Source organism: Pithys albifrons, chromosome 7 (assembly GCF_047495875.1).
Source record: "Pithys albifrons albifrons isolate INPA30051 chromosome 7, PitAlb_v1, whole genome shotgun sequence".
Taxonomy (NCBI): domain Eukaryota; kingdom Metazoa; phylum Chordata; class Aves; order Passeriformes; family Thamnophilidae; genus Pithys; species Pithys albifrons.
This window is the reverse complement of record NC_092464.1, coordinates 2,714,920-2,732,862: the sequence shown is the minus strand read 5'-3', so window position 1 is coordinate 2,732,862 and position 17,943 is coordinate 2,714,920. Positions and strand designations below refer to the sequence as shown.

The window sequence follows — 17,943 nt, the reverse complement described above, 5'->3', positions numbered from 1 at the left end:
TCTGACTGACCTCAGACCTGCAAGTCTCTTCAGCTTTGTTTTCTGGCAGAAACCTTCCATGTCTCCCAGAGCTGATGGGTTTGCCAATGGCAGTGCTTGGATGTGGAGTTCCCTTTCTCCATTCTTATCCTCTCTGCTGGAGAACTTCCTGCTCTTTATGATTTGCTCTTCCCATGAGGCTTTACCCTCCTGCTCAGGGCCCTCCCTTGCAGGACTGTCAGAGTTCAGGAAGCATTTGGACAATGCTCTTGGGTTCATGGTGTGATTTTTTGGGGTTTGGATTCAGTGACCCTTGTGGGTCCCTTCTAACTCAGAGATATTCTATGACTGATGTAAAGGACAAAGTGTCTGCAATTGCTGGGTTATCCCAGCAAGGTGGGGAGAGGAAAGGGGCTTTCCACCTTCTCCCATCATCTGCTTGGCTGTACCTAGAGTTGCCCAAACACGACAGTCCCTCAGACTGGCCAGCACAGGTGCTTAGGATCAGTGTTTCATTGCACCAACCTCGAAGGGGGACATACTGTAAGGCCAGAAATAGCCTTCGAGCCTTGTTATTGTCTGTGTGATTGGACGCAGGCTTGGGGCTGGGATGGGGGACCTGGGTCTCCAGTTTCCCAGGCAAATGCAGCCCAGCCAGTTGTGCATTCTAGGAATGGCCACCCCAGCTCAGTTGTTCCTGTGTGTATGTATAAAATGTCACTCCTCGCGACAGAGTTGGGCCACCGGGGAATGCCACCAGTGAGGGCTGGCCAGCAGAAAGTCTGCCCCTCTCCCCACCACCAGATGCTCCTAGACAGTGCTGAGATCAGGATTAGAAACATCCTGGATTTAGCTGGTGTCTGGTTTTGGCTGACAGCTTTTCTGCTCTGGATTAAAGGGCTCAGTGTCTCTGGACTCCTGTTGCAGCCCTTTGACGTGGGAAACAGGCTTTGCAGGATGATGCAGTTGGTTTTAGTCCTTGTGGTTGGTTGTTCCCGAGGGCCTGTCCCATCTCTTTGGAGCTGGCTGTGTAGCAGGTGGGATTGACAATGGAGAAGGTGACCCGTGGAGGCCGTAATTTCATGCTGGATGTTGCTGTGAGATGTCCTGGCCCTACTCCCATTCCAGAGTCATGTAATAGTCTCATCAAAAGCTGCAGGGCTGTGGTTTTTGGTGCCATTGGCATGTTCTTGTAACTCCATGAATATCTACCAGCAGTGGCAGGGCTAAAAAACTTTCCCAATGGATTTGACCCAACTCCCAGTGTTCCCAATCCCAGTAGTTGCGGTCAGGATGCCCATATGGCTCAGTCCACTCACAGATTTTGGGTTAGGTGTCCTTAACTATCATCTGTGCTCTACACTATGTGACTTTGAGCTAAACAAACTCCAAGGATGAGCTGGAAGGGTTCAATCTTCGCGTTCTTCCTTCCCTTTCTTGATCCCACTGTGAGTTCTTTCCCAGGAGAAGATGCAGGACTCTCCAGCATCCTCTGCCTCCCCCTTTTTTGGCACAGTCAGGCTCTGGTCATTGGCAGTGGTTTCGAAGCACGAGTGTAATATCTGCAGCTAAACAGCTGAGTAACAGTTGTGACGGTTGTCCAGACACTGAGAGCCCTCATGGCAATCCAAGTCAAAGACCTTTGCTGCAGGTCAGTGATCCAGTGTTCCTATTTTTGTCCACTCACAACATGTCTGTCGAGTTGGTGTTGCTGTCTCACAGCTTCCCTTGCCCATTTGCAGCTGCAGTTGAAAGGATTTCTCTGTTTGGACTCCTGGAATAATTGTGCCATGGTGTGGTTGAAAGATCAGCCAAGCACCAGATTCACCCACCACCATGAAAGCAGGCACAGAACAAGTGAGTTTCATATTGAGAAAGAAGCTTTGAGGAGGTTGGTGGTTCAAGATCAGGAGAACGTGCATCTATGAGTTGATACATGTGGACCAAACCAGTGGGTTTAATAATGCCACAATGTGGTGTCGTTATGATGACCAGAGATAAGGACCAGGCTGGCTTTGGAATTGCAAGGCCAAAACTTGCAGTGTTTGCTTCAGATCCCAAAATTGAAACCCCTTTGAAGGTTAACCATTGACCTTCTTGGTGTGGTTGGTGGATTGTCTTTGACATTGCTTGCACTTAGGTGTGGATTAATACCAGGTTCCATCTGTGTCCTCCTCCTGGTCCCACTGCGAGTGCAGCATTGGAGGAAGTTTCTCAGCAGGCTCTACCACGTTCCTTGCTGGATTTATGGATGTTTTCCCTGAGGAAGGTAGTGGGTTAAATATGATTCTCAGCATGTTTTCTCTGCTTGTCTGTCTTCAAAAGAAGCTGCCCATCAGCTTCTGCCATGCAGACATTCCAGCCATTGAGCAGGATTTGCTAACCCAGTGACTACAACAGACTGGAAGCGCTTTGAACTAACCTAGTTTGGCTATTTGAGCAATAACTCATATGGATTTGATCAAAGGCTATCTAGGAGTGCACATAGCCTTGATTTGTGCCATTTTGGAGCTGAACCATTTTGAACTGGAGTATTTGGGAGTGTGTGGATGGGTGTGCTTGTGTGTGTTCACTGAGGGAGTGGAGGAATATCTGTGAAAGATACAGCACAAGCTTGGTGGTCTCTCACTGACTCTTAACATGTCATTTTTCCCATCTAATTACTCCCAACTGTGGCAAAACATACAACCAGTCCCTTGAGACCCAGCAAAAAAAAGGCCCTGTGCTTAACTGAGTAATTTGGCAACCAACCCTGTACCCTTCTGGTGAGCACAGCAGTTTCTCCATGGTGTCACAGCAGCGAACAATCCATGTGTTTCTGTGAGGGTGACATGATCCCATCCCGCCTCGTTTTAGTGTCTCTTGGTAGACGGTCTCGTTTCGTTATGAGTTGACTTCTGCTCTTTTACAACCTTGATGGGCTGACTGTAATTCTGCTGCCACCAATGAACTAATCACTGAACATGTTGTGCCCGTGGTGGCTCACCAAGTTATATGATATGACCTCAGTGGTTAATGAAAGGGCGAGCTTGTCTAGTGTGAGGATGAGGTAATTAGACCAGGACTTCTCCAGCCTTCTCTTTATTGAAAAGCAGGAGCTCTGAATAGACCACTTATTAAAAAAGCAATTTCCCTTCCTTTGCCAAATCTGCTCTTTCTCATTCAGCCATTCTTTGCGAGGGGGTCTTGGGTGGAGAGGAGGGTGTGTGTTGGGGGGAGATGTTTGTGTGTGTCCAGGGGCTGGGGGTGAGAGAAGTCAACTGTATTAAAGCTCCATTGCCAGCAATGGAGCTTTAGTGATATTAAAAGAAGAACAAGCAGCCTTCCTAAGGCTCTCGTCTTCTCCATATCCTCCCCCCCTCTCCCCCTTGTGCACACAAGTGCAGCTCTCTTTTGTAACCCATTAATGAAAAGTCGGAATATTAGAGCACTCAATTAGTTCCACTGGGCTTGAGTAAGTGATGTTTTAATTAAATTTGCCCAGTTTCTCAGCAAAGTATCATTAAACATGACTTTCCAACTCCCTCTCTGGAGCGTTGCTAAGTTCCTTAATCCCAGGAGTGCTGACCTCTTCCAGAGGTATGTCTGGTCAAGCATGTCTTACAGATCCAAGGGGCACTATTAAAGGGGGCTGCTGTTGCCCAAGGAAAAGAAATTATCCTGTTCTCATTCTCTTTTCCCTTTATCCTTCCAGAAGGAGGGACACAACCCTTTGCCTTCAGGACCCTTGAGAGCCAAAAGTGTGTGGTGCAAAACTATGGGAGGGCAGAAATGGAGAACAAAAAAAAAGTCTTTTCCCAAAAAAAGGTGTCTCTCTCAGCAATATCCTGCTTTGAAACTGGTTTCCTTCAGGAGGCTTGATTGTTGTATGACATGTTGTGGTCTGTGCAGACTATGGGCATGTTCCTGAAGGATCATAAGATCTTAGAGTGGTTTAGGTTGGAAGAGTCTCCAAAGATCATCTCATTCCAACCCCCCTGCCATGATCCTTGTCAACCTTGTTGCTGTAGGATGCAAGTCCAGACCCACCCTGAGACATGTTACACCTGGAACATGTTACACTCTGAACCACATGGGATGCTCTGGAGAGGATAGTGGGTGGTGCACTCACTTTTCCTTGCTGTTGGCTTGCTTATTTTGGAATTCCATGCAAGGAATGGCTTTTCCCCCCAGGCAGTGCTGGCAGGGCTCTCTCTGGAGGGCTGAGCGTGCCTCCTTGTGCTGGAGATGGACTCTCCATATCAGGTAGATGTTTGCCCAGCTATCATCTGTCTGAGGAACTTCATGAGCTATCACATAACATGTTATCAGAGCACAGCACCCTCTTCATTTCTGGATCTCCATTTTACAGGGTGGGGAAATTGAGACCCAGAAAAGATTAAGTGACTCACTAAAGGTCACACACAGGCGTAGCAAGGCAGAGACTTGCACCCTGGGCTCCTGTTGCAGAGACAGTGTTTACAACCACTGACCATCCAGTGCCATACAGTTCCTCGCAGTAAACATGATTCCAGTGGAATTCCAGAGTTTATCTAACAGGCAAATTTAAATGTTAATACCTATGGGGTTTTTTCTGCACTTCAAGATGTGTAATAATTGCTATTTTTGAGACAAATACATGGGCTTAATACAGCTGGTGCATGGAAAAGAAAAAAATACATATAGTGCATCCTTTAGGCAGCTTCTTTAGGGATGTGTTTGCTGTGAGAAATGTGGCATCACATGTTTGCCAAGGTACAAACCAAACCCTGCAAATAACGTCCTGAGCCGAGCCCTAGACTTGATGTCCAGCTCAGTTTTCAGGGCCACCACTGATATTAATTGCTGCAGGTTATGACAGGTAGGAATGCATATGGAATGCTTTCTGGATTTTTCTCTCTGCTCAGGCTGAGATTGGCTCCAGCCAAAAGCTTTCTAAGGCCTGGAAATCAAAACTCTGGAAAATATTGCTTGCTGTGTCCTGTAAGTGGTTGCAGTTAGTTGTTTATGTGGAGCTTTCTTAGCATGTGAACCACAGTAGAAATACTGAAGTGGGGGGCAAATGCTTCTCAAATTCTCAATTTTAAGTAAGGTTATGTTGTTCTGTGCTTAAGTGTTGGCATTTTAATACATATGTCACTAAAATATGTGTGTTCATAATTGTAAAGAAGGAAGGGTAATGGAAAGAGAAAGTTGTTCTGAAAAAAACAAGCTGAGAACAGGCTCAGAAGGAGAGTGTTTTTTTTAACAAGATAGAAGGAAAAAGAAAGGAAAACTGCCACTCCAACCAATGGCACAGTGTTAAAGGACAAGTCTCGTCTTCCAGTTGTGTGGGGACCGTGGCCGCTGTCCAAACAAACATTAATACTCGAGCTGAGAGAATGACTAAGCCTATTTAAATTGAGGAGGGATCTGTGTACAGAGGATGGGAGGGATTTGAAGCATCCCAAAGCCCTTTCTGAAGCAAGACAAGACGGGGGGCAGGCTTTTCCCTGGCCGAGCTGCCTGCCAGGAGGGTTCCCTCTCCCTCCTCTGCCCCAAACCATCGCAACCGGGTGGGAGCCGCAGCCGAGCCAGAAGTGAGGAATTCCCGCTGCTGCTGCTGCCCAGACAAGAGGTGTCTGCAAAGCCCCGTGACCCAGCTGGGAATGAATGGCGATCTGTCCTCGCCCTTGCGGCTCAAACACTGAGAAAATTGTGTGTAGCGGCGCGTCTGAGCCCGACGGGGCCGGGGGCGCTGCCGGAGCTTCGCGGGCGCACCATTGTTGGGAGCGGGGATTACACGGTGCATAGCAATGCTCTGCTGTGATCCCTTCTCCCCGGGGCCCTTGGAAAGCCAGCAGCCCTATCGGATCCTGCAGCCCTATCGCATTTCTTTGGAGAGGCAAACACCAGTAAAGATGGTTCTGTCTCGCTTGGTGTTTTCCTCACTCTGCCTTTGGCGGCGTTTGGTGTTCTCACAGCAGCATCAGTGGGAATTTGGGTTCTTAAGTCAAGCTGTTAAGTCAAGATCTTGAGGGGCTGGAGCGGGGCCAGAGAAGAGCAACGAGGCTGGAGAAGGGACTGGAGCACAAGTGCTGTGGGGAGAGGCTGAGGGAGCTGGGGGTGTTCAGCCTGGAGAAGAGGAGGCTCAGAGGTGACCTCAGCACTGTCTGGAACTGCCTGAAGGGAAGTTCTGGCCAGGTGGGGGTTGGTCTCTTCTCCCAGGCACTCAGCAATAGGACAAGGGGGCACGATGGGCTCAAGCTCTGCCAGGGGAAATTGAAGTTGGAGATGAGAAGAAAATGCTTTGCAGAGAGAGTGCTCAGGCATTGGAATGGGCTGCCCAGAGAGGGGGTGGATTCCCCATCCCTGGAGGTTTTTCAGCTGAGCTTGGCCGTGGCGCTGAGTGCCATGATCTGGTAAAGGGACTGGAGTTGGACCAAGGGTTGGACTTGATGATCTTGGAGGTCTTTTCCAACCCAATCCATTCTATGATTCTAATTACCTTGAAAAGCTTTATTTCCCTCCCAGACTACTCGGTTTGAGGCTACCAGTGGTTGTTCAGAGGAAAGTGGGAGGCCGTAATTTCCATGTGTGATGATGTCCCTGCCCCACTGATTCACAGACCCACAGACTGTTCTGGGTTGGAAGGGACCCACAAGGATCATCGAGTCCAGCTCTTAAGTCAGTGGCCCACAGAGGGGATTTAACCCATGACCTTGGCATTGTTGTAACCAAGTTTTAACCAACTGAGCTAATCTGAGGTTGTCTCTGGCTTTGTTTTCATGGTAGAAGGTCTCTACAGCATAAAACACAAAGGATACTCCTTATTGCTCCTACTCCTGAGTTACAACTGTGCTTCTGTGTGGTAGCTGTGGAGTCTGGACCAGAGAGAGCATGAAATACTTTGTGCTTTGGGTTTAATTGAATTCATTGTGCCTCACATCTGTGACAAGATAGAGGCATTCCATGTGACACTAGAGGCATTGCATGTGACATTAAAGGCATTGCATGTGACCACTTACCTTGGTGGAGGTGGAATAGTTACTAAGTGGTGATGCCTCAGGTGTTCAGGGGAGGTTCAGGTCTGTGTAGGATGGAGGTGAATCAGGCTCTGAACTCTGGTGTGCCTTGAAAGGAAAGCAGAAGCTACTCCAGCTCTTGAAAATGATAAGTTTATATTAAAATCTTATTCTGCCTCATCTACCCTAGAGTTTTTGGGTAATAAATGCTACATTATTCTATTCTGGTTTGAAAGCATGATCTAGGCATTTACCCATTTGTCCCAGGGCCCAGCCAGGAAAGCTTTCTCCAACACTGCTCCAAGCAACCTGCTGACTTGGATCAGTCTTGCTCTGCTTCCTGAAGAAACGAGGTGGATTTAAATGTCTCTGACAGGAGCTTGCAACAAGAGGAGGAAAGGTCGTTGTGGGAAGCCGGGGAGCGAGACGAGAAACAGAAGGGCTTTGCCAAAACTCCTTTTGGCTCGTGGGTGGTTTGGGGCCCGTAGGCAGCAGTTCTCCATCACACATCGCCTCGAGGAGCTGCATCGTGACTGACAGCAGCAGGGGAGGCTGCCTGGCCAGGAGGTTTGCCTTGGATTTTCACCCTTGCTGCCTCGTAACATTCTTGAGTCATTCCCGGCCCTTGGAGGAGGAGGTTTATGGGGCGCTTGGGCACTCGGCGGTGGCCACATGAAAACCCACACGCTGCAGTTCACGAGCTGGTGTGTTCACAAGGATGAGGACAATGGAAACCTTTTATGCTTTGGTCCATCAGGGCATGATACCCAAGCTATCCCAGCCACTGGCTTAAAAGGAGCTAGAAAAGAGTCAGGAAAAAACCAGACTGGGATTTGTCAGGGGCTTTGCCCAAGCCCGCATGAGGAATGGGTTCATCTACCCAAATACCCACATTGCTCCCCTCTCAGAGACCTCTGTGCTCTTGGAGGGGCAGCTGGTGGTGAAGGGCAATGTTTTTCAGCATCCATCATTATTTGAGGTACCATTGTTTAGATACCTGAATATTGAAGGGCTGGAGCAGGTCCAGAGAAGAGCAACGAGGCTGGAGAAGGGACTGGAGCACAAGTGCTGTGGGGAGAGGCTGAGGGAGCTGGGGGTGTTTAGCCTGGAGAAGAGGAGGCTCAGAGGTGACCTCAGCACTGTCTGGAACTGCCTGAAGGGAAGTTGTGGCCAGGTGGGGGTTGGTCTCTTCTCCCAGGCACTCAGCAATAGGACAAGGGGGCACGATGGGCTCAAGCTCTGCCAGGGGAAATTGAAGTTGGAGATCAGAAAAGAATTCTTTGCAGAGAGAGTGCTCAGGGATTGGAATGGGCTGCCCAGAGAGGGGGTGGATTCCCTATTCCTGGAGGTTTTTCAACTGAGCTTGGCCGTGGCACTGAGTGCCATGATCTGGTAAAGGGACTGGAGTTGGACCAAGGGTTGGACTTGATCTCAGAGGTCTTTTCCAACCCAGTGGATTCTATGATTCTGTTCTATGAACCCAGAGAGTGGCATTCTGTTCACAGGTTAAAATAGCTAAACTGAGGTGCCTCTGTGTGAGTTCAGTCCCCAGGCTCCTGTTATTGAGTGGAGATGTGGTCAGCACCTCTCCTGTGGAGCCTGGAGAGCTGTTCAGTGGAGCAGGTGCTGCCTCACTGCAGGATCCTCTCCCCGCTTTGGCTCTGCTGAGTCAGATGGGAGTTTAGAGGTGTTTCTCAACTGTAGGTGTTTAAACCCAGTGAGGTCAGCCCTGGCTGGCTGGTGTGGTTCCAGTGCCTAAACCTACATGCTTGTTCCTGACTCCATCCACCAGCTCCCAATCCATCAGGATCTGTTTTTACAACTCATGATGTGCCATACCTGGGGGCTTCATGTGGATGCCTTGGCAATACTGCACCCACAGCACCAGCTCTCTCATGGAGCTCTGCAGAGGTGAATCCTGACCAAAACAGCCCCATCTCCAGGTTCCATTCCTCAATATCATGACCCTGTCTTGTTCAATGAGCTCTAAATCCAGGAGCTTGTCTCCTAGCTGAGCCAACTCCTGTTGGTTTCTTGCTTTCCCATCTCCAGTGCAATGGTGGTCGCCTCCTTTTCCAGCTGGAGCAAATGGGTTGGGAGTTTGGAGGGGTTGAGGAAAGCCTGAGCTGCTGAATGACTGCAGTGTGCAGCCCCTCTCCAAGGACCTCAGCAATTTTTGCCCGGGTTGCTGATGGTCTGGGCGTGAAATCCGGTGGAGGAGCTTTGTTTCACATGAACTCAGCTCTCACTTCTGGACAAGCAGTGAAATGTGACTTTACATGAGGGACTGTGAGGGCTGTGGGGCTTTTTGCCCCCCCCCCCCCGTGTTGAAACGTGTTCTGTACACTCTTGTCTAACATTGTGGGATTTCTTGTGGAGTTGGCCAGACACTTTGGCACACAAAGCGTGACAGCCCTTACCCAAGCCGGCCCAGCTGAGCTCTGCAAGCAGCAAAACATCTCCCTCTGTAACCCGTCCCTTGTTCGAATGCTACTGTGTATTATTGCATTGCATTTGAAAAGGTCTTGGCTGTCACAGGAATGAAGTGTGACCATTGGCCAGGCTTTGCTGAGGGCCGTCTTGTGAGTATTGTCTTTCTAAAAACGTTGCTGGAATATCAGGATTGGGCCGGGCCCCAAGTCCGAGTCCATGACCTCGTGCACATTCGCACGTGGTGCTCCGCGGGATCCGCGCGGCCAAAGAATTTGGAACCGGATGGGCAGGAAGTGGATTGGAGCCAGTGCTCTGCTGTCAGGAGGCCACAACATGGGCAGGTGCCACAGTGGGCAGAGGGGGAGGTTGTTTTCTTCTCTGTCAGATGCCACAGATGCCCAAAGGAAGGGCACTTTCAGTCGGACCTTGCCAGGAACCAGATCTGTAAAACAAACTCCTATTATGTGCTGGTTTAGGGGGTGGTTTTACCTTTACCCATTTAATGTCAAAGTATAACCTTGTCTCGGGAAAAGGGAGAATTAGAGCTGATAAAATCAGTTTATGATTGTGGACAAAATGCAGATTATCTGACTGTCCAAATAACAGGTCTGCTCCTGTTGCCCATGGAGGAATCCCAGCTGTCAGTCTCTCTCTGTGGAAGGTGCACTGGAACATTCCAATGCCATGTCTAAGGAGATGGATGTTCTTTTGTGCCATGAAGCATCTTCATTGCAGCCTCATTTGGAAAGGATGGGATCCTTTGTTTAGCATCAGACAGATGATGGATTTGGGGTCCTTCAGGGGATGTTGCCACTTTTGTCTCTCTCCAAGATGAATAACCATTGACTCTCTCCTTGTTTTCACTTCCCTTCCTGATATTCCTTCTCCCTATGCTGGTTTTTCTGTGGAAAATAACCTTGTCTTTCTATTCCCTCCATCTCATATGTGAACTTTGTGGTTCCACTGGCTCTGATCTTCCTTCTCTATTTCCACTTCGTGGTGATTTGAGGAGAATCCTTCCCATACAATCTCTCCTCAGGCAGGATCTGGCCTGGCCATTTTTCTCCATGAAGAATCACTTTCTTTTACTTGGGGCATAAATTAGACATACACATTTATTTTCTGATACCTTGAACAAGTTATTTCTCTTTTAAAGGGCTTTGAGAGATGAAACTTATTCCTCATTACAACACCTATTGCAAGAGTCTGAATTTTTAAAAAAAGTAAAAATAATCAGTGACTTAAGAAAGGATTTGAACCTAAGCCTTGCCCTCAATAGTCCTTTTGAACATGCTGCCACATTCTGGAGTTATATCCTGACCACAGGTTGGAGAGGTGGAAGCAACCTGGATGTTTCTGGAGTTCTGCTTTTGGTGATGATGATTCAGGCTGTTGCTGTCAAGAGTTTATAGGGGGTTTTATATATATATATATATATATATTTTAGCTCCATGAATGTTTTTCTTCAGTCACGAAGTGAGCTGGGTGTGATGTTACACCCAGTCACTGCTGGTGGGAACAGCACAGCCTAACCATGTTGTCACTGAGCCTGTGCTGCAAATGGCTTGTGTTTCAGGTGGTTCTGCTGTGCTGTGTTGTTAAGAAGGTTCCTACTGTCCATACTCGTGTTCTGGACTGTGTGCCACCCACCTTTTGCCACTAAACTGACTCCTTCCACTTGTGTTACAACTTACCTACTTGGTATTATTGACATAGATAAATAAGTGTCCAAATATGTATTAAGCTCTTAGTTGTGTCACAGTTTCAGATCTTTGTCTACATAATGAATGGCAGGACTGGACAACCTTTGTGCACTTTTTTAGTATCATTACTTAGCCAATTAAGCAAAGTTCTGGCAGGTAAGTGCCATATTCTGGAAACTGGGACCCTTCTAAAACAAGTATTTCATACAATCAGTTGGGTTGGAAGAGATCTCTGAGATCATCAAGTCCAACGCTTAATCCAACCCCACTTTGATTACCAGATCATGGCACTCAGTGCCACATCCAGTCTCATTTCCTGCACTGTGTGTTTTCTCTCCTCTTCCAACAGGTAGATTTTGAATTGTCATCCAAAATGTCTTCCAGAAAATGTCATTTGTGCTCAGTGTGTTGATTCTTCCCCCGTAACTGATCTTGTTCTGGGGCTGTGTGTGTGTCTCCAGGTCATCAAGGCTGGAGTGGAGACAACCTGCAAATGCCACGGCGTGTCCGGATCCTGCACCGTCCGCACGTGCTGGAGGCAGCTCTCTCCATTCCACGAGATCGGGAAGCAGCTGAAGCAGAAGTACGAGACGTCCCTCAAGGTGGGCAGCACCACCAACGAGGCCACGGGCGAAGGGGACATCTCCCCACCCAAAAAATCCACGCCCGGGCACAGCGACCAGCTCCCAAGGACTACGGATCTGGTCTACATTGACGACTCTCCGAGCTTCTGCATGCTGAGCCGCTACTCCCCGGGCACCTCGGGGCGCAAGTGCTACAAGGACAAGAACTGCGACAGCATCTGCTGCGGGCGCGGGCACAACACGCAGAGCCGGGTGGTGACGCGGCCGTGCCAGTGCCAGGTGCGCTGGTGCTGCTACGTGGAGTGCAAGCAGTGCACCCAGAGGGAGGAGGTTTACACCTGCAAGGACTGACCGTGGGCTCGGCGGCGACCCTCGGAGACAAACAGGGTTTGACTGACCTTCTGCGATCTGAAGGCTTTGTTGAGACATGAGCACTTTGTAGGGTACAGGTGACCCAGCTGTGTGTTGCTGTTTTGTTGGTTTATTATTATTTTTTTTTTTTTGGTGTTGTTTTCCTGTAGACTGAATTTCAATGAGGTCCAACCATGTGGAAATAAGTGCCTGTCACACTGGGGTTAGACACACCAGGTGACCTTCACCTTAGTCATCCACGCAGTTTGATGGATCATTTATGCTTGGACCATCTTGATGGTTTCACCAGTCCTCCATGAACTCCCAGGCTGACAGATTCTCTTTGGCATAAGTTATCTGTACTACTTTATTCCTGGAGCTTTTCCAAGTGCTTACAGAGCTGAGCAGATCAGATCTTTCTGCCTTGAATGTGATGGTACAGGGAAGTGGTTGGTTGTTTCTCCTAACCCTGGAGAGAGGTGTGTTGGGTAATGATGGTTCCTGATGGTTCTTCCAGTGGAGTTTCTGCACATGGAGCAAACAAGGCTCTGACAAAGAGACCCACTGGGAGGGTCAGCTCTTTAATGACAGCCCCACGTGCATTGTCACCAAGTACAGCTCAGAAAAACGGTGGGTCCACCACGTTGCAGACAGAAATATATCCAAGAAAGAGGTTGGGAAGACAGTAGAACACCAGATGTGCCTGTCCCTTCCAGTCCAATCCCATGTTCTTTATTTAAAACAATTTCTCCAAAGGCAGGTTCTTTAGCACTATGGCTATCTTAAATTTAAATTTTTTTTCTAAGAACCACTAGATACTTTGGTCTCATTTTTGTACATGATTTCTTTTTCCTCTCCTCTTCCCACCTCTTGCTGATGGAATTCACCCTGTGGTAACTGCTTCAGAAATCTGGAACTGGACCTTTTTAGCCTTATGCCAGCTGAGTTTGGATTTGTGTTCCTGAGGAGGACGAGAGAAATCCAAGTGCCTCTTGGAACCTGGCGCTGCCTTGCCTTGTCCAGCAGCTGTTTTGGCCTGGAGGAGACCTCTGGAGGAGTTGATTTTTCTTTTACTGGGTCATCATTCCATTTTCTCTAAACCATGGCAGTGGTACATGACACAAGCTGTATGTAAACCTTATGACCTTAAGAGTTTATTTTTTTTTTCCTAACCACTAGCTCGAGAACTGTATTTTAAAAACACGACTGCTAAATCCTAACAAACTCTTGGATTTGGAATAACCAATGGACACAGAGACAAACCAGCCAGAAAAGGCAGGAATTTGACTGCAGTGGTAGATCACTCAGTGCTGTGAAACAAATGACAACCTTCAGCATTTCCTTTTTTTTTTTTTTTCCTTGGAAGAAGAGACTTACAATCCAGGATTTGATGCACCAATATGTAAAAGTGGATTGGAAGCAGCCAGTAAATGCCTCAGCAAAGCTTCCTGAGGAGACAATGGAGAGTGGAGGGCATTTCATTTGATTTTTGGTAGCAATTTTTGGTTGTCTAAATAGTAGCAATTTCCACCAATTTTGTACAAGCCACTCTGGTTCTCAAAAGAGGCATTTTTCAACCAGTAAGTAGATATTAGCAAAGAAAATGAGAGCAATTTTCCAAGATGGACTATTATTTTTCAAAGCCTTTTTTTTCCTCATTTTTCTTTAATTTTTTTTCCCCCCCCACCCAAATAGTAGCCACTAATATTTAAGCTGTTCCTGTGCATCTACTGGGAGGAGAAAAGATCTATTTTGGTTTTTTCTTGGTAACAAACACCTTCAGTCCAGCCTGGCTTGTTGGCATCAACCCTTGGGGTGGCATCAACCCTTGGGGTGGCATCAACCCTTGAGGTGGGGCATGAGGAGGGACAGGGTGTTGCTGTTAATGGCACCAGGTCCTGCCAAGTGAAGGGAACTGGCTCTTTTTTTTGGTGTTTGCTTATTTGCTGTACAATTCTGGAGGTTGGGGCAGTGCTGGAGGAGGAAGAGGAATCCACCCAGGGTGGAATTCCCACCTTCCCCCACGCAGGAAGGTGTCACAGTTTTTGGGGGATGAAGTGCTTTGAAAGTCACCTATGAGCAGTTTATCTAATGGTTTAAAAAATAAACTGACTAGAAACTTATTATTCAGTGTGTGCATGTGTATATATATATATATATTTATATACACTCACACCTGCTGACACATAAATATATATATATAAATATTGAATGAACATTTATTTATTGTAAAGCCCTTCAGAAGGACCTTCTTATGGTTTCAATGTGGTATTATGTTAAATTCTCTTTCTCCCTCTGTCTCTCTCTCTCTCACACATTTGTGCAAACTCACTGTTACATTTTAATGTGTGTCTTAGAACAGCTTTTCCCCTCCAAAGTAAAACTGGACCCAAACCTGCTCAAAACATGAGGATTTTTTGGGGTCTGGATTACTATTATTTCTGGCTCCATTCTTTTTATTAAAAAAAAAATAATTCTTAACTAAAGGATGGGCCGCAACTTATGTGCATTATTATTATTATTAATTATTATTATTGTTATATTTAAACCATGGGCCTCATTTTCCTTCTCCTCACTGGTGTCTCTGTCTCCATTGACCTCACTGGAGTGACCCCACATTGCACTGGTGGGAGAGGAGAATGAGTCCCTGGGACAGAAGAGAAGGTGGTGGGGCCATGAATATCCACACAAGAAATGCTGGAGCAGGCTGGGATAGGGAAGGTTTGGTGTGGAGGAGAGAGAGAGAGGGCTGGGAAATCAGGCAGGTTGGCAAAGCTTGACTCAAAGAAAGCAGCAAAGAGTGAATGAACTACTGAGTGAAAGAGCTCTTCTGTGTATTAGAACTCAAGCACTGAAGCCTGGATGCTTTCTGTGAGTATTTAAAGAAAAAAAAAAAAGGAGGAAAAAAAAAAAGGACAAAAAAAAGGAGGAAAAAAAAAGGAGGAAAAAAAAAGGAGGAAAAAAAAAGGAGGAAAAAAAAAGGAGGAAAAAAAAAAGGAGGAAAAAAAAAAAGGAGGAAAAAAAAAGGAGGAAAAAAAAAGGAGGAAAAAAAAAAAGGAGGAAAAAAAAAAGGAGGAAAAAAAAAGGAGGAAAAAAAAAAGGAGGAAAAAAAAAAAGGAGGAAAAAAAAAGGAGGAAAAAAAAAGGAGGAAAAAAAAAAAGGAGGAAAAAAAAGGAGGAAAAAAAAAAAGGACAGAAAAAAAAAAGAGGAAAAAATAACACAAAAGCACCACAAAAAAAAAAAACAAAATTGTATTTATGTTCATGTGGATATATTACTTGGCTGTTATATATTGTAAATAGCAAGGTTTATTCTCCTGTGGTTAAAAAAAATAATTATAAATAACTAAATAGTAGCGAGGCACATGTGTTAAATGTATAGGCAGTGTAGAAAATATACTAACACTCTGAAATCAGGAGAACTTGTCTTCTTGGCCTTTTGACCTAGGGTGGTATAACAGATGTGGGTTATTTTTTCTTGTCCCCCTCCTGCAGCACGTTGTGTGTGTTTGGGGCGGGGGGGGTTTAATTCCGGCGTTTTCCAATGTTTGCCTTATCCTTGAAAAAAGAATGGGAGGGGGGAGAGCCTTGTTTTGGAAAAATCCAGCAGGATGAAACAAGCAGAGAAGATGTCAAACCACCTCCAGACCTTCTTGAGTGCTTGGCTTGGGTTTTGTGGTGCTGATAAGTTTGTGTTGGAGTGGAATTAACTCGTGGAGTAGAAACTTCTGCTTGTGCTGCTCCATGGACAAGTCCTGTAAAAGAGACACTGAATCCTCCTAAAACCTTGGGGAGTGTCCTGTAAAACCTTTTTGTTCATGCCAGCTGGATTAAACTGGATTTTTCCAGAAGGGTAATTCCACCACCACACCATTGGATCTCCAGTGCAATTCCATGAAATTGCTCATTTTTATTTTTTTTTTTAAAACTGCTACAAAGTAGAGTGGATTTGGGTCCTTGGTGTCATTTCATAGATATAATATAAATATATATATATATTAAAAAAAAGTGCAAAGCAACTTTTCCCCTTTTTCTTACCCCCAGAGGAACAGGTTTTTGCTCAGATGTAACTGGAGAAGGACAGATGGGTGTAGGGGAGGTCTCTGTCCCCCCAAAAGTGTCAAAGTGTTGGTTCTCCTCAGCTGATCCAGCAAGACTTGGCCAGATCAGTTTTGGGGTGGGGTTGGGGGGGGGTGGTGGGGTGGGGTGCAACCATTATTTATATAACTTTTTTATTAATTTTTTAAAAAGAGAAGTTAGCTGATGGAAGAATATTTTTATTGAATAGTGCATTTAGTTATGTCAGAAATATAAAAAAAAAATTATATATATATAATATTTTTGTAAACAAGGCAAACTGCAAACGTTTGCTGTTTTATATTAGAATTTTCTATTAAAAGAAATAAAAACCCACAGAAATAATTGTTGCACCCGTCATCTGTTTTTTTTTAACAAGCTTCTGTTCTGTGTGACTGACTCATTTATGCCAGATGTGGAGACCTGCAAAACAAGTCCTAAACATTATATTCTTATTGTCTTCCAGTTACCAAAACCTCCCCTTGGTGAAACAGGCAGTGCTTTATCAAAGGAGCTCTTTTAAAATTATTATTATTATTATTATTATTATTACAGTAATATGAAGAATGAGCAGCTTGTAATTGAAATATATATATCAAAAAAAAAATCCACCCCAAAATTTCAAGTCTACCCTTTTTGAATTGAGCATCCTGAGATGGGTCTGGATGGAGGGAAGCCCAAACCTGTTTGCAATAACCAAATATTTGCCATTGATCTCAGTTGGCCTGGGAAGAATGATTCTTAAAGAGATTATTTTTGGGGAAAAAAATAATCATCTGAGTACGTGGGGAAGGTTAAATGAAGAGGACCAAATTACAGGCTTGATCCAACACAAATAATTTGAATTTTAATCTGTTTGGATGGGGCAGTAAAGTTGGGGAGTTTAGGATTTATTTCCCCTGTGGTTCAGGAAGCCTTTGGAGTCAGGGAATGAGTTATGGACCCTCTGTTTCCAAAAGAACTTTGGGAATTGCTGCTTTGGAGACTTGAGCAGGGACAAAATAATGTCTGAGGATTTTTTTTTTTTTGGTTGTTCTCAACCAGCTTGTTGCCATCTGCCCTCCTTCAGCCCAGGTCTGGAATTCCTTCGGGAATCATTTCTCAGCTGCCCCTTCCAGCCAACACACAGTGGGGCTCTTTGGCTGTGCTGGGCTTGGATGAGCCCTTGGATGAGGAGACAGATTTCTCAAGGGTACTTTCATGGAGTAGATGCTGCTTAAGGTGATTTTCTGGTGGATTATGGTGCCTGTGAAAAATTCCTCAGTTGATGCTGCAGGAAAATTCGGTCTGTTCTGTACCCGCTAAAACAGGTGCAGTAAAGCTCTTCATTCCCGGTTTATCCGGCTCTGTGGGCACATCTGGGGCGGGTCTGCCTTCCATGCCCAGCTCATCCCACTTTTCAGGGTGCTAATGAGGTGATGACTTTTGGAGAGCTGTGTTTTCCTGCAGGAGATGCAGTGACTTTCTGGGTCATACTGTTGGTGTAACTCGAAAGGGGCTCAGTGTGGCACAGGATCCTGTCCATAGAAATCATGGAATGGTTTGGGTTGGCATCTTAAAGATCATCCAGTTCCAGCTTCCTGATTGAATCAGGTCGATCAACCCCCTGAAATCTGGTTGTTACTGAAGCAATCAAGTTTAGGGCCATGGGTGTTACCATTTAATTCTATTTTTACTGGTTAACGTTGGCTTTGACCAAATTATTTACCAGTTCCAGGCAACAAAATATTTTTGAACATTTCCAAACAGAATATTTCTAAATATTTCCTAACATAATATTCCTTTATGGGTGGGGAGGAAAAGCAAATGGATGGGCTTCAGAATGGGCTTCCTG

At 46.0% G+C, this 17,943-nt stretch overlaps 1 protein-coding gene across 1 annotated transcript in view; it reads left to right on the top strand.

The window, feature by feature from the left end:
- Nucleotides 1-16,201, top strand: part of WNT9A (Wnt family member 9A) — a 65,491-nt gene extending 49,290 nt beyond the window's left edge. The window contains exon 4 of the mRNA XM_071560673.1: nt 11,560-16,201. Coding sequence (XP_071416774.1) covers nt 11,560-12,033 — 474 coding nt within the window. The 3' untranslated portion in view covers nt 12,034-16,201. The remainder of the gene's footprint in view (nt 1-11,559) is intronic.
- The last annotated feature ends 1,742 nt before the right edge of the window (nt 16,202-17,943 follow it).